We start from the raw sequence: 15,921 nt of genomic DNA, 5'->3' as shown, positions 1-15,921 counted from the left end.
AATATTGCATATAAATTTGTTTATTATTATCTGTATAATATATTTGAAACAATATCATTCTACAACATTGCATAAAAATATACAAAGACATGAAAAAATGTCTTGACTCATTCGATAAAACATGTTCTTGAATAATTATCTAGCGCTGCATCATTGTTACATGTAACCAGAAACAAAACGATTCGATATGTCAATTGTAGTTTGCAGATTAATTGATATCAAACTGAAGTGAAAATATTAGGACTGTGTGAGTTTTATAAATACATTTTATGAATATTTTATGAACAATTTAAATTTAGAGCAAATATATCGCATAATTTCCGTTTAATATTCGAAACAAACGTTAAAAATTACAGCAATCGATAAATCAATCAAATCTCACATGTTTTTTTACACAATGAAAGAAAATTATGTCATCAATTTTTTTCACAATGCGCTGCACAAGAAGCACAAATTTGATAATCACACGAAAAAAATAAAAACATGCCGAGAGTGTATACTTTGTCTATATCATAACATGTTTAGAGAGTACGTAGGCCAGAAACAAAACTTGATTGAAAATTCACAGATTCATTTCATCAAAGAAAAATTCGTTTCGTGCGCGTTTGATTAAATAAATTTGAAAAGTCAGCGAAATTTCAGCCGTATATATATATATATATATATATATATATATATATATATATATATATATATATATATCTTGTACGAACGCAATTATTATTTTCTTTTGAGATCATTGATCGAAGGATAACAATGACAATAATAATAATAATAATAATAATAATAATAATAATAATAATAATAATAGTAATAATTAATAATATATAATGATAATCATATTATATAATTATATTACTTAATAATAATAATAATAATAGTAATAAAAATAACTATCCGTAAAGTATCCTTTACCAAGAGAGATATACCTATAACTTATGTACATATTTTCCGTGCGTGTATGATCCTCACTCTCTGTTCCTTTTCTTTTTTCTTTAAATTACGTATCGTTACGATAATTTACTATTATTCGCCACGGTAGCAACATAAATAATAATGTAACACTATTATTTACAAACTCGCTTTCTCTCTTTCTCTCTCATACGTTCACACACATTCTCTCTTTCTCTCTCTCTCTCTCTCTCTCTCTTTCTCTTACGTTTCTCTCTTCCGCTCTTTCTTTATTGCTGCCTCGCTCGATCGCGCGCGGTACATGCGGATCTGATCCGATGATCGACGATGCACCCCTCGATCGCGAACGCGTGGCGATCGCGGGACCCGTTCGTTAACACTTCCCCGAGGAAGTTACAAAAAAAAAGATGCACTCATTCGCTTCGTAAATGGATAGAAATCGAATAAATAGCCATCCCTCGCGAGATCGGAAAAGTGTTAAAATCGGCCGATGTCCATTCTGCTCGACGAGAATGCGTGCTTTATTGATATCATCGTCGAGGATTAACAATATATCACGTATCACAAGTCATCGCGCGCGAATTAGCAATGGCATCGCTCTTGGGCGCCGCGGGGGCGACTTCGGCGAAAGGAGAGGAGCTTCCGGTCGCGCTTACCACGAGGGTGGTGCGAAATCGCCGCGAGTCTTTCGCAGCTTCTTGAGGAGTATACACGAGGGGGTTCTTCGCGAGGACAGATAATAATTTTAGAATTCGAGGCGCGTCGAATGCTTCCGCGAGACGTCACGCGCGTTTCGATTCGTCGAGGGTGATGCATCGCGGCGAGTCATTTCGCCCTTCGGAGAGGGCGATCCGCTCTCCCGATTGTTTCGCGTCCGAGGAGAGCTTCGCGCGATCGTCGATCATCGCAATGTGACGCCGAAAGGGAAACCGCCCGGCTCGGTCCATTTCGCGTCGTCTATCGTATTACGCGTCTATCTACCCTCTCTCTTTTTCTGTATCTACGTATTTACAGCGACGATGGAAAAGAAACCGATGGCGTCGCGCGTCATCGTCGTGGTCTCCTCATCGATCTCCAATCGCCTAAATTTACTTTTCTCCTCCCATTTTTTTTTTGCATTATATATATATGTATATCAAAACCATTTCGCGTAGAAATACTGATCCCACTAAACGTCTCCCTCGCGGTGGTTAATTGATATCTAAATTTTCGGCCGACTGTCTCAACGCGTATGACAATCTTTTCTCGTTTCAGGATGCCGCCCTTCCCCTCCCCCTTCATCGTTTCCCGCGAGAAAAAGGAAAGAAGAGACTGCGAGGGAAGGAAAGAATTCCCGCGATGTTTAGGAAAGGCAAGTGTTGTCGCGAGTTACTAACGCCGTCCGTTAGTTAAATATTCGTTCGCAGAACGCGCAGAATTGCGGCGTGGTCGCCGTGCTTAACGCACTTGTGTTAAACGCTTCATTATCGAAAGAACGAAAGTGCCACGACGCCGCGGGCATCCCTCGTGTCGTGGTCGCCCCGTACCGTTATCGTAAAAGGTCAGCGGTTGATATCGCGTTTCACAATGGCATTTTTCACGTCGCGGCTCGAGCCGTCATCGTGTCGGAGCATTGTCGCGAGGAAACGTGCGAGTGCGACGTCGGCCGGTGGATCGTTGCTCTGCTTGCGCACTGCTTTGGATCGATAAAAGCGCAGCTCGTGCGAAACGCCCGCCGCCGTTCGAACGAACGAACGAACGAACGAACGAACGAACGAACGAACGAACGAACGAACGAACGAACGAACGAACGAACGAACGAACGAACGAACGAACGAATCAACGAAACCACGGCGAGCCGTAGAACGACTGAAGAACGACGGCTGTACATGTCTAAACAATTAAATGCTAACGACCCTCAAAGAGTACCTGCCGAGGAACGATTCTCGAACACGCTTTGTCGAGATCCACGTTTTCCATTGTTAAAATATAACCGGGAATCCGGGACGATACTCCCGAGGCGATATAACAGCAGGACGGGATCAAACAGGTGCGGACAGGTGAAAATTAATGGAACTCGTTTCGTAACAGCGACGACAACGGCGACGAAAGACGTTTCGAGATATCAAATAAGGTCGACCTCAGCGCGGACCAACCCTTATCACGATTGTAATTTCGTGAGGAATCGGAATGGCGAATTGACATTTTTAGGGTACGCGGTGCTCGCCACCTTGCCCTCCCCCGCCGTCGTCGTCGTTGCCGCCGCCCTTGTAATCCTTATCCTTCATCGCGCCGGCGACGACGGCGGCGGTGGCGGCGGCGGCGGCTCCTACCCCCTTGCTCCCATTCTCAGTCTGCTCGTTTTCTCTCCCTCACGGTGATATTGATCCTCCTGCCGCGAGGCCCACCCACGAGCAGCAACGTTAGGCTGCCATTCGACCTAGTGTAGGACCGTAACGCAGATGGAGACGCGCGGAGGCGACCAAAACCCTCCCGTTTCGCCCGAGAATTTTTATCCCACGGAAAAACGAAACTGAAACGGAATTCGGTATCGTTTTTTTTTTTCTTGAGGGGTAGATCGTATACGCGATCAGCAAACGAAAATCTTGTTTCCGAGCAGATCGAAGATTCTTGCGAGGGATAGCAACGAAATATATCGGGGGAGAGATAAAGCGAGTATACGCGGAAAGTTCTCGCGTTGCACGCCAATCGCGAAACGTTTGCGTTATTGCCGGCTGGAAAACGCGCATTAATTTTCGGACGGATCGATACGATACGCGATAAGCCGCCGATGGTTTATCGTTCCTAGATTTTCCGCGTGCCGGAACGGATCGAATTTATCTCGTTCGGCCGATTTCCGATAACGCGACGGCAACGCGCGTCACTAACGAGACGGAGATTTTGGAAAAGTTCAAAAGTCCAAGTGAACAGATATCTTGTAGGAACTCAACGCTTTTATTAATAACAATTCAACATGGAATTTATTCTATATACGAAATGCCCGTGTTATATAATGTTTCTTTTATAAATATTTATAAATAATACGATAATATATGCGCCCCAACCAAGGCCACCCTCGAGAAATTAACACGCCGCAACCTTCGCCTCGATTATGTCGTTCTCCTTCACGATCGACTGTCGACAGTGTAAAAAATCAACGTTTCAACGATGCAGCGTCGCGTCTGTCCTGTGCGTACGTGCATAGATTCCTTCTACGCAAACCTCGTGCATACAATGCTGATACCGTAGCTAATTTCCTAACAAGGGTAACAAACGGTCAAAGTTTCTTTTTTTTTTTTTAGGCACTGCTTCTTTTGCGATCTGCGAAACGAAAAAGAGAGACAACGATCCACCGTGACAATCGACATCACGCACTTTGCTCTCTCGGTTGGTCCCTAATGCTCATTCCTGTAACAATGCACAGTTCCGCCTATTCACTTTTCTTTCTTTTTTTTCTTTCCCTCCCTCTCGCTTGTATGAAACGTACAAAACGGACAAATAAATACCAATATAATAGATTTTCATCGATTTTCTCAAAGATTTTACAAAGGTATTGACGTGAGAATCAGACCTCTAATCATCATCATCTTCCTCCTTATCTCTTTCCCCCCCTTTTTAGATTATGTTTTGTGGCCCCAATATTTTACAAGATAGTGTTCACCCCACCCGATTGAGAGAAATTTAAAAAATGATGATTATTATTATCTCCTAATTTACTTGGCGCGGAACTCGCTAGCTTCTAGCAAAGAGTCGCGACAAGAGACAATAAAATCCAATCGAAAGTCTTCGTGCACACTTTCGGCGAACGGTTGAGGATGTGCTCTCTGCGTATGTGTATATAAGCACGGGATTCAATATCTGTTTCTCTTATATTATAATATTAATATTCCTTTTTGTCGTGGATTTTTTTTCTTTTTAAAAACAGTACTTTTGATTAGACGAACCACAGATCGCTATGCTTTTTGTTATCTATGGAATGTATCGCTATTTGGAAGAATAGTTGCAGATTCCTTTTTCTCTCTTTCTCTCCTCCTCTCCCACACTTGTAGCATCGAACTACATTGCGATTTATTATACATTACTAACGTGTTTCTGCGTACAAATGATAACATAAAACGCAACTTCAAAGATTTCGTTCGTTATTATTCGTAATTCCGTAAAAATCTGAAACAAATAATAAGACAAGAAAAGAATGATGAATATTTCGACGATACACTCCGCGCAAATTCCCGAGAAACGATTGCCCTTTGAGAAAATACGAGTAGTTCGCCGCATCGAAAATGGAATCTACCTCACCGTAATTATTTGTGTGCAGCTTCGACATAGCGCGACACAGCACATTCGGTTTATTAAAACTTAATAAATATATGTACCGATTAACAAATGTATGTGTATGTGTATGTATATATGTATATGTGCGTTGCGTGTGCACGCACGCGCGTGTGTATGTATGTGTATGTGTGTGTGTGTGTGTGTGTGTGTGTGTGTGTGTGTGTGTGTGTGTGCTCTGTCGCTGATACATTCATTTCACATCTTTCGCCACATGCTTTCTCTCAATCACACATAATTTCTTCGTGCACGCGTTATCACTTGCATATTCTTTCTCTCTCTCTTTCTTTCTCTCTGTCGTGGTTAATTACTATTATCATTATATTTATCTATTATATTTTAGGTTTCTTATTTTTATATAATCGGCTAAACTGTGCGACCTTAACGCCTCGAATTTCTTCTAGTTTTTAATATCTATGTACAATGAAGAATTCTTTTATCTCGTATTTACGCTAACAATGCAGTTTAGGAGGAAGTTCATTTTGCATCCTTTTTCTCATGTGTAAGAATCTTCGAAACATGGATTGATCAGATTAGAGCGCGCGATTTCGTATCGCGCGTCGTAAACTCATAAAATTGAATGTTTGATAATTGACTTGCTGTTAATTGTAAATATGCCGTTAATGGCATAATTAAATACGCTACTCTTTAATCGTAAATGTTACTACATTATAATGATGTAATGATATAACATCATATTTTGACATTATTATAGAAATAATAAGTAGTCTTACATTATCATTTCTATAATATAATGTAAGAATATGTTATATTATTATATTATTATAATATAATAATATAATATAATCATAATATTGTTACATTATTATCCTTATAAAGTATTAACGCCCGGCCGGACTCGTTCGTCCAGAAATCTTGAACGTTTTACAAAGACGAGCCGGCGCAAGGTAACCACTTTTGCGGCCGAATAGGTTCAGTCAAGTAAACACTAATTGCGGCCTCCGTATCAATATCAATATCTCTATCTACTTGCGCGGATTTTGACGTGAAAAATCAAGAGAGAGGAGAATCGCCTTGCGGAGTGCCCGTCGAAGTCATCGCAGTCGTCGAAGTCGTCGACGCGAGCACTCGGAAATTTATCGATCGTTCTCGGTATAGCCGGCCGTGGGCGAACTCGAAAAGAAAATAGAAACCGCGATATCTCGACGTTTCGCTATTTTTCAGGTGCGGTATTGTTAACCCGACGAGAAAACGAGAGATAGAACGATTTCCACGTACCTCTTGATATCCCACGTTACCACGTCTCCACGGGCTAAAACTCCCTCGCCCTTCGGCGCGGTTATTATTACAAAATTAAATTTTACTAAAATGTGATTGCCTAGAAGAATAGTCGGCGGCCGCGGATGCGACGGCCGAGAATGCACTACGACCGGCTGTGGTCGACGTCGTCACACCGGTGGGTAACTGTCACTCAGTCATCAAACGTAACAAAGTACCTGCAACGAGCGATATTATCAACCTGCGCCCGTTCCCTCGAGAAGAGATCATCATTTGAAAGAATTTTCAAATTTTTTTATCATCATTTTGTCATCATGAATTGTACTTTGATTAAACCAAATGCCTCATTAACAGATAATATTTTCTTTTTAAACCAAATGTTAAGGAAAGACATTTGGTTCAATAATCTCTTCCAAAAATGTACTGACAAAAAAGATCACATAATTTAATACAATTAATTTAATACAATGAGAGAAACCATGATGATGGGAAGCAGGTCGATACGCGGACGGACGAAGTGAAATTCGCCGGTATCGTCGCGCCAAGTATATACTTCAGGGAGGCAGTCGATCTCACTCGCCCACCGTAGTAGTAAAACCGGCATACCGCCAGACACCGACATCTGAACCAACCACAGGCGTGGTCCCATTACAGAATATCGAGATTGAAACCGGCCGTAGAGTCGAGAGAATTAAGCAGTTCTTGAGCGCTGAAGTTCGACGTATCTCCCGTAGGAAGGTTTTCCAGGAATTCGAGGCTAAAGTCAGCGGCCGCCACGGACGGGTCCGTGGTGGTGGCCGGTGGTGGCGGTTGAGTGTGCTGTTGCGGTGGTGGTAGACTACGTACTCCCGGACTACCCCCGCCGTACTGCTGATGCGGATGCAAAGGAGAACCTAAACACACAATTCATCGAGTCCAATTAAATGTGCTGAATGTTGCTAGATGTCTTTGACACAAATAATTTGACAAATTAGAATTAATCGATATTTATTCACATTCAAATGTGTTTTCATCATTTCCGGTGTACCCAAGACGTATTTCGCGAACTATTTACTCACCGGTTCCGGTAACATTGACGGAGTTCACGGATGTTGTCTGAGACATCTGCATCTGCAACGACATCTGATTGTTGTTTTGCTGCATAGCCAGCGTTTGTTGCTGGTGTTGTTGCGTCAACAGTTGCTGCATCTGCGTGCTGTTGGCCATTCCCGTGCCGGCTATCCCGCCGTTTTGCGAGCGGATTAACTGCTGATGTTGCATCTGCGCCGCGGTCATTTGCATCGTGCCGCCCGCGCCACCCATGCCGAAAGCACCTGCGAAAAATCATACGATTCGATAAAATTCTGCATGTCAATTCTGTGCAAATAATTTGAACAACGAGTAAAATTCGCGGGACGCGCTTAACTCTCTATGAATATAATTTGCATTTATGCGTTTGTACTAAAAAAGAAAAAAAGGAACCAAAAAAAAAAGCACATAAAGCGACATATAAATTCGTGTTCCCCCAACCCATGAAAACGGAAATTTCATTCGAGAGAACAAATCTCGAATTAACGCGAAATGAATTCTGATATCGGTAATTAATTCCCGATTTTTTTTCGGTACCGCGGCAATTCTTCATCCTATGTCCCTTTGTTTTTTCTTCTCCCTTTCGGCGCTCACCTTGATGACTTTGCTGATTGAATTGCGAGCGCATTTGCGCCTGAAAGCCCTGCTGCTGCTGCATCAGAACGTGTCGCCACTCCTGCTGGGCGCCACGACCCGCGATGCTGTTCCCAAGGCCGTCCGGAGGGCCGACGCTGACGTTGGGCGGCCGTTGATTGTTGGTTCTCGGATAGCCTAGCCGCTGGTGCATCTGATGCATACCGCCGATGGCGGCCATCCCGCCACCGCCCATGTACATATTACCGCCGGCCGCGTGTAACGCCTGCTGCTGCTGCTGTTGCGCCATTTGCGGCCTCATCATCGGACCTGCGAAAAACATCCGCATGCGGTACAACGTAGAATGTTGTCGTGCGTGCGTGTCGCTCTATTACTTAAAAACCCGCGCGAAATCGAAAATTTTGCGATAGTTTAGCAAAAAATGCCTCGGATTCATCCAAATCAAGATCGTGAGTCGCGAGACGATATCGAAGTAGATCGCAAATTCGAGAACGTAAAATCCTTAGGAAAGAGACGCGCGCGGCGAAGATCTCTAGACTTTCCTTCGGTTTGGATAGAATCTCGGGAAAACCGGCGTCGACCCGATCGATAGGAGTCTTGTAGAGGCCAGGATATATAAGGATAGTTTCGACTCCCTCTCTTCCTCTCTCCTTGCCACCCTTTGCCTACTCTGCCTCCTCTGCCTCTGAGCTTGGAGCGAATCCAGCGGGACGTCAGCATCGCATTTACGCTCGGTCGAATTCTTTCCGCGTTAATATTCAACGTGTGATCGGCGCCAAGACGTGTTGAACACAACGGCAAAGAGCAAGAAAAATCTCTTTTACGCATATAATTTTTTTGCAAAGTTGAGCGCGGTCCAGCTCTCATACGTTAAACTATAAGGCAGAAAGAATGGACGTATAACGGGAGAGCAAGATCCTTTTCTCTCGAAACTTACCCGATGGCGGCATAGGTTGTTGCGTCACTCTGCGCATAGGCCCGGCGTTGGCAAACCTCGCTTGCTGACCCATACCGATACTAGCGTGCATCATCTGCGCTTGGGCCGCAGCCTTGTATTCGGGTGGTGGCGGCCTTACGCTCCCCATTCCGCCCGCCATGTGCTGCTGCTGCTGCTGCATCACCTGTGAAAAAGTGGAAACGTATAAAAATTTAAAAAAAAAAAAAAAAAAAAAAAAAAAAAAAAAAAAAAAAAAAAAAAAAAGACCAACGAATACAGAACGAATTAACAATGAGGCGGAACGCTTTAATTTAATTAAAAATTAGAAATGTTGTTAGAAATATGGAGAAATTGTGCTCCGATTCTCCCGGAATCGTGTACGAACGGCGAAACTTTGAAAGTTGTCTTCAACGCCAGTCCGAGAAACCGATCGGCGAACGCGTGCTGAAAATCGCAATGTTCCGCGTGCGATTTTAAGGTCGGCTCGCCGCGGTTCCCGTCGCTCTTTCGCGGAGCCTCGAGAGGGAGAGAGAGCAGAAGGGCGTTGCTCGCCTAATCGCAGGTTGTTGCTCGGTCGAGAGTGGAAAGAGACCCCGGCCGGCGCGACGAACGAGAGGAGGCGAGCGGAAGAGAGCAGGAGAGGGAGAGCGAAAGGGTGAACGTATCCGACGGCGGCGAGGAAAGCGGCGGGCGGGATCGCCTTGACTGCATCGCCTACTTGGCCACCGATTCCCGCATCGCGATCGCCGGCCTGCGTCGCCGTGCGTCTCCTTCGCCTCGGACTTTCCTCGCGGTCGCGTAACACCAGGAAGCGGGAAAGGCAATCCCGGATGTTCTTGCGCAACGATCCCGGTAAACCGAAGCCGCTCGCAATAAGTCACCGATCATGGATATCATCGGTTCAAAAAGGAAGAAAGTATTTCGGAAGATTTTAAGATTGTGATTCGGAGAAGAAACTAAACAATTCTGAGAGCTTCGAAAATATTTCCTGCCTTCTACTTTCGTTATCGATCGTCTCCTAGCGCAAGCGAGTTTCGTGTAATTTTTAAAAAAGTCACCCAAGTATTTCATAATTTTTATACCGCCGATGCGTGACGAGAGACCGAATGAGTTTCTGCAACTCTTACGAGCCGCGGCAATTCCTAGAATTTCATAGATGACGTTGCGCGATGATGTTCCCGTTGTTTCGTGCACGTTAATTATCCTAATAGATCGGAATAGATACGGGGCCGATCATCCCGTCAATTCCAATATCGTGAGGCTGTGAGTAAGCGCTAATTGAGATTGCGCGTGTATGATATACACGCATATATATATATATATATATATATATATATATATATACGAATACGGAAATCCAAAGAGAACAGGCCGCGAATTCGATGAAGATAACTATCCTATAACTACCCATTTTTTATCGCTTTCCGCTTTGCATTAAAAATACACAAATTGATTCAAATTTCTCACAATTCTCTTGCGAAATATTAACATGATAAAATAATTACTGCGAGAACAAATATAATCCAAGAAATATTATAGAAGACTGTGTATGGCTCAAGAAACAATCAAGAATTATGCTTCTTCGATTCATCGTTAATCACATACACGAATGTAAAAGGGTATTTCGAAAGAAGACGATCGGCTCGCACATAGCAATGTTAGCCAAGTTTACGTGATGGCACTCTTCGCTCGGGATAAAATCGTCGGGCTGGCCGCACGCCGTATTCTACATGATGCACCGCTTCTCGCTTTCTCGCTTATCGCCCGAAGGCTATCCCTGGAAGAGTTGGGATGACTAACCAACCGCGCGAAACGTACAATTAGTAACTGGAGCACGAGCGACGAGTCGTCTTTGGTACCTTAGCATTATCGAGATAACAATCGGGCTGCTGCGCCTGAGTCATCCGCGCCGATAGGCGACCTCGCGAACGCTGCGAGATCTCTCTCGACAAGTAGCTTCGTGTATGCCACGCAATTTCGCAATTTTGCTAGATTGACTTCCCGGCGACGCACGTTTAATCGCACGATCGTCGCTTTTCACGATAACCGACGAAGAGAAATCGAGTCACGGGATACAAAAAAAAAAAAAAAAAACAAAAATATTTCAATCTCAATTCATTTACAAGTTTAATTAAGAGTGGTTTCTGCATACCAGATCCTGGACGTGTATTTTAATCGAAGAATCCAATCAGGATGGAAAATTAAAGGATCGTTAGAGAAGAACGCCGTCCATCAAATTCTCTTTAAGGAGAGATAATACCGAATTTTTCTCTCGTTAAAAAATCTCTAAATAAAAGAGAAAAAAAAAAAAGATTCGAGAAGAATGTATGCCTAAAAGGATCGACAAATTACAAGATGCTCGTGTGAGATTCTCTGCGGACGGAGTAAGCGTAACTAAACTACGCGCCTATAGCTATTCTCAAAAAATCGTCGTCTTTAAGACGTCTTTATTACGATCCAACAGACCGACGATTAGATCGTGAGGAGTCATCGCGAATAAAAGCGTATGTATCGAGGCTTGATCTTGCGCGAAGTAATCGACGAGAAAGCTAATTTGCTGATACCCCGCTTCCCTCCTCGATATCACGGGCTCCCGCAGGAAACTACGCGGCGACGTGGCGCAAAAACTTTTTCACCCATTGCTCCTCGTCTCCGAGAAAGCTCCCCCGTCCCCCTCCCCCACCGCGCTCACGCTATTTGTCCTATTTGTGTCGCTTCTTTCAACGCGGCGGGGCAGAAGTTGCAAAAGACCTAGTAGCGGTACCTGTTGCATACGGACGTCGCGGGCTCTCTCCTTTCTCTCTTTCTCTCTCTCTCTTTCTTCTTCTCTCGCCGGATACGAGCTTAATGTCTCGGATAATGTGCCATCGCGGCGCGATCTCGCGATCATCTTATACCTGCATAGGCGATCGTCACGATGAAAGCTCTCGCTCCGATAGGACGATATCGTTTGTCGGTGTAACGATTCGGAATCGCGAACGCGAGGATATCCGAATGAAGGTACGAAAACGCGTGGAAGATGATAACAATCGCATTAACACTGATATTACACGTGCGACCACGTGTTATTGCCACAAGAAGCAAAGCAAACAAGAACTGTGCGAGGGTAATTTGCATATTATAAAAATAGTTTCGTTATTCGCATCTCTCTCTCTCTCTCTCTCTCTCTCTCTCTCTCTCTCTCGCCGTTGCGCCATGAATGAAAATCTAGATGGCGAAATCGCGCGAGCAGCGAGACACGTGTCGACACGTGTCACCGTCGACACATTCCGTCGTCGAGAAACTTGTTCCAAGAATCGCGGCGAGATACGCGCGTGTAAAACATCCGGGAGCAAATCCGCCGGCGCAAAGAGACGAGGCAAGGACTCGGGGGCTCGTTTTTACCTGTTGCGCGCGCATCAGTTGCTGCTGCTGCTGAAGGAGCTTCGCGTGCTGATGCTGGTCGACCTGGCCCGGCGGCACCTGCTGCGGATGGGCCCGCGTCCCCGGGCCGGCAGCACCCGGTTGCGGCACACCGCCGGCGGCCGCGGCCGCCGCCCGCTGCCTCAGACTCTGCTGAGTGAAATTGATGGTCTGAGATTGCGAGACCGAGCAGTAGGTGTCGGCCTGATTAGCCGACGGCCCGGCCTGATTCTGCGGCTGTTGCTGATTGAAGTACATGCCCTGCTGCGCCGCGACGGACACGACCGGCTTCAGGTCGCCCGTGAGCTGCATATGCTGACCCGCCGACACCTGCAACAAAACGAAAACGGAGATTTCGCATTATAGTTCGTCCATTCTCGTGAGGATAAAAACTATACGCTATAATATAAATTTCAACTCAGGAATATAAAGCGCATTTCGAATTTAGTACAGCTCGTTTGTTTTACGTTGAACTCGAGCGTTCGCATGAGAATAAAAATAACTTGGAGTGGGATATGATATATCGACAGCTCTCTCTTATTAACAAAGAGCTACTTACTAATTTCGTTACGGATATTATTATTTATCTATTTTTTCGTCCGCAATATCGTTCGTGGAGGAAAGAGATCTCGAGTAGAGAATTGAGATGTTTCTTGTAAATACAGACTCGGCACGGATGGATGTTAATACACGTCGCCGGCGCATCTGTCAAGGCGTGCTTATCGTCGCGGCTAATATACAAGTGTCAGGTAAACATAACGGCGAAATGTAACTGGTGTTTAACACGGTGAGTTTTTCGCGCGCGCATCTCGCGCTTACTTTTCCTTTTTACGACGCGATCGCCGCGGCGCGCATCTCGCATCGGCGATGTAATAACAAGTTGCCCGCTTAAATCGGCTTTAAACACCGGATCGTCTGTCGAACGGGACACGGCTAACGCCAAAGTCGGTCTCCGGACTTATTTAGACACCTTAACGACACGCGTGATTACACAGTAGCTAACTCGTTAATTGCGCACACGCGGGCCGCGGTAAAAATATTATGAGGGCTATAAAACGCTACGAAATTGCATGCGCGCCCGCCCAGTAATCATTTCGCTATCAACGTTTCTTCCTTTCTTATTTTCTTGTCATCGTGCCGCCCGTTTTCTCCGCCGCGAAATGCGTGTGGCATCATTTTTCAAAATGGATCGTTGGATCTAAAAGCGATCAAATTTCAATGCGAAATCGTTAGTCCATGATTAAGTTAATGATCAAGGGCTTTTGATTAAAGTCCGTTGCAGTAATTTTGGCTTTAAATAGACTCAAATACATATCTATCTTTTTTACTTAGAAAGAAAGATAAAAACAGATACATATTTAAGTCTCGCTTAAAGTCAAAATAACAATTAATGCAACCGGGCCTTGGTCACTTTGGGAAGGAATTCGTAATAAAATAATCGCGTAACGCCTTTCGATATAAAATATCGCGAAGTGGGCAAAAATTACGTTTCGGAAGGAAAGGCATTCGATAGCCAAGCGATGATTGTCGTTCCGGCGATGATGTGAAATGGTCGTCGTTCTTCTATATTTCATCGCGACGAGAACGGAGCGAAGAGGGAAAAGAGGACCGAGGGTTAAAAGCCACCGTATGCGGACGGTGTTCCACAGATGACCCTTCGATCCCGCCGACTATCGAACCCTCGTAATCTAGTTGCGCGACTTTGTATCTCGAGACACACATACGTTATACGTGCGCGTACTCGAATCCTGCGAGATTCCAACATCGTCAACCTGCCGCGTCGCTGTATATATCGCTCGCCGTTTTTTAATCAAAGCCGCACCGTTCCAGGGTCGGTCGACCCTGTCGTAAAAAAAAAAAAGGGCATCGCTTCTCTCGAACGCGAGTAAAACCGTGTGTAAGACGGCGCGCGGTTAGACGGCGTGCTTGTCCGCTAACCGCGGTACCTGAATCCGCATGTAGAACACGGACGACGACAGACACTTATGCAAATGCACAGGTGTGGAGTCGCTTCCTCCGTTGATAGACCGCTCGGTCTACTAAAATCGTCGAGATATATATCGCGTATATCGCACGCCCCCGTGTAGCCGCGCCGTATATTGCCGCGAAGAGCGAGAGCACACAAGACCGATACGCAGAGATAATTATACGCGCAGTCAAGGATCGGTATTTAGTACGACCGGCGTAATTTCGCCGTTGCGTATACATATATGTATTGTGCATACGCGTATATGCACGCCGCGCACGCATATCGCCGGTATGTACGCGCTATGTGCGGCCGCATTTGCATGTACGAGGGAATTATCACATCTATTCGCGTTCGCTCGATGCGTATCCGTATACGTATGTATTTCGCACGATAAGCAGCCACCTCTATATCCATCATATACAAATACGAGGTACCCCGGAGTTCCCGTCCCAATCCGTTCGCCCGGGGCTTCGCGATTTGAGATCCGACAATCGAAATATTTAACGCGCTTAACGCGCTGACGCCGGCTCGCCGCTCGCAAGATTAATTCCTCTTAATGAAAGATCAGCCGAAAGCTGAATCGATTGGGAGATTCAACGGACGGGATGCTGCGGCTACGGTTCTCGAATATTCGCATTTCCTTCGCTCGAAGGAAATAAAATGTAGAAAGTATACATGTGAAAAGGACTATGAGCAAACGACTACGATCTGCGAGTGCCATTCGCATTTGTTAAGCGAGTTGTTCGCTCACGTGCGTGTTCGTTTTATTGGCTCGACCTGGTCGTGTTCGAAGCGGAAAAAAATGAAATGTAACGAAAATTGGCGTGCCAGCTCACCTGCGATCCTGAAGTTACAATCGCACTTACCTACGAGCGTGCAGGCATGTGCTACCTAGACGTCGCGTTATATTCCGATAGAATGTACGGAGATGTACGGCCGGTAGGAGAAATCTACTCGGCCGCCGGTCGCACGCGTAATTAGCCTAAATCACGGGCGGCGTCCCGCCGAGGGGGGGGTGTCTCTTGGACGCGACATCTGCATAGCACGTGTCTTGTTACGGCGACGCTTCGCAAAGGGCTCGGAGAGGGACGGTTCGGCGAGCCCTCTCACATCTCCACGGAGATGTCGCGAGGTAAAGGAGGGTACGCGGGTGTCTCGGCGAGCATACTAATGAAAACGCCGGCACGCGGGGTGCGAGACATTTTCCCCGTGACCCGTGTCGTGGAGGTAAAGACTTTGCTCTAATAAAACGGCGGCCCATCGTCCGTGCGCGTTTTATCGACCGAAAGCCGTCGCGCGATTGGAGCCGCCGCTTCGAGGTGCTCGAGCTCCGACAGGGCGGAACTCTCGTGAGGTAAAGAACGACTTCCTTCTCGATTTGTATTCGAGCGTGTAGTCCGGTTTGAGATCCTTCCGGTGTTGGGGCTCGCGTTCACGAAAGAGGAGAGAAATAAAATCGAACGCGGCGGCACGAAACGGAGCAGGTGCGACA

At 45.4% G+C, this 15,921-nt stretch overlaps 1 protein-coding gene across 4 annotated transcripts in view; it reads right to left on the bottom strand.

Annotated features, from left to right (window-relative positions):
* Nucleotides 1-4: 4 nt before the first annotated feature.
* The window catches only part of mam (neurogenic protein mastermind), a 162,730-nt gene continuing 146,813 nt past the window's right edge, over nucleotides 5-15,921 (bottom strand). For all 4 annotated transcript variants that reach the window (XM_089085548.1, XM_089085549.1, XM_089085550.1 and 1 more), the window contains exons 3-7: nucleotides 12,443-12,790; nucleotides 9,059-9,242; nucleotides 8,122-8,430; nucleotides 7,518-7,772; nucleotides 5-7,352 (exon numbers count right to left, since the gene is read on the bottom strand). In XM_089085548.1, the coding sequence (XP_088941674.1) occupies nucleotides 7,108-7,352; nucleotides 7,518-7,772; nucleotides 8,122-8,430; nucleotides 9,059-9,242; nucleotides 12,443-12,790 (1,341 nt within the window). In that variant the 3' untranslated portion in view covers nucleotides 5-7,107. The remainder of the gene's footprint in view (nucleotides 7,353-7,517; nucleotides 7,773-8,121; nucleotides 8,431-9,058; nucleotides 9,243-12,442; nucleotides 12,791-15,921) is intronic.

The sequence above is a fragment of the Pogonomyrmex barbatus genome, unplaced genomic scaffold (genome assembly GCF_055798465.1).
Source record: "Pogonomyrmex barbatus isolate J1 unplaced genomic scaffold, ASM5579846v1 scaffold10, whole genome shotgun sequence".
In the NCBI taxonomy this organism is placed as follows: Eukaryota; Metazoa; Arthropoda; class Insecta; order Hymenoptera; family Formicidae; genus Pogonomyrmex; species Pogonomyrmex barbatus.
The sequence above is the reverse complement of the archived record's forward strand: the minus strand, read 5'-3'. Positions and strand labels throughout refer to the sequence as shown.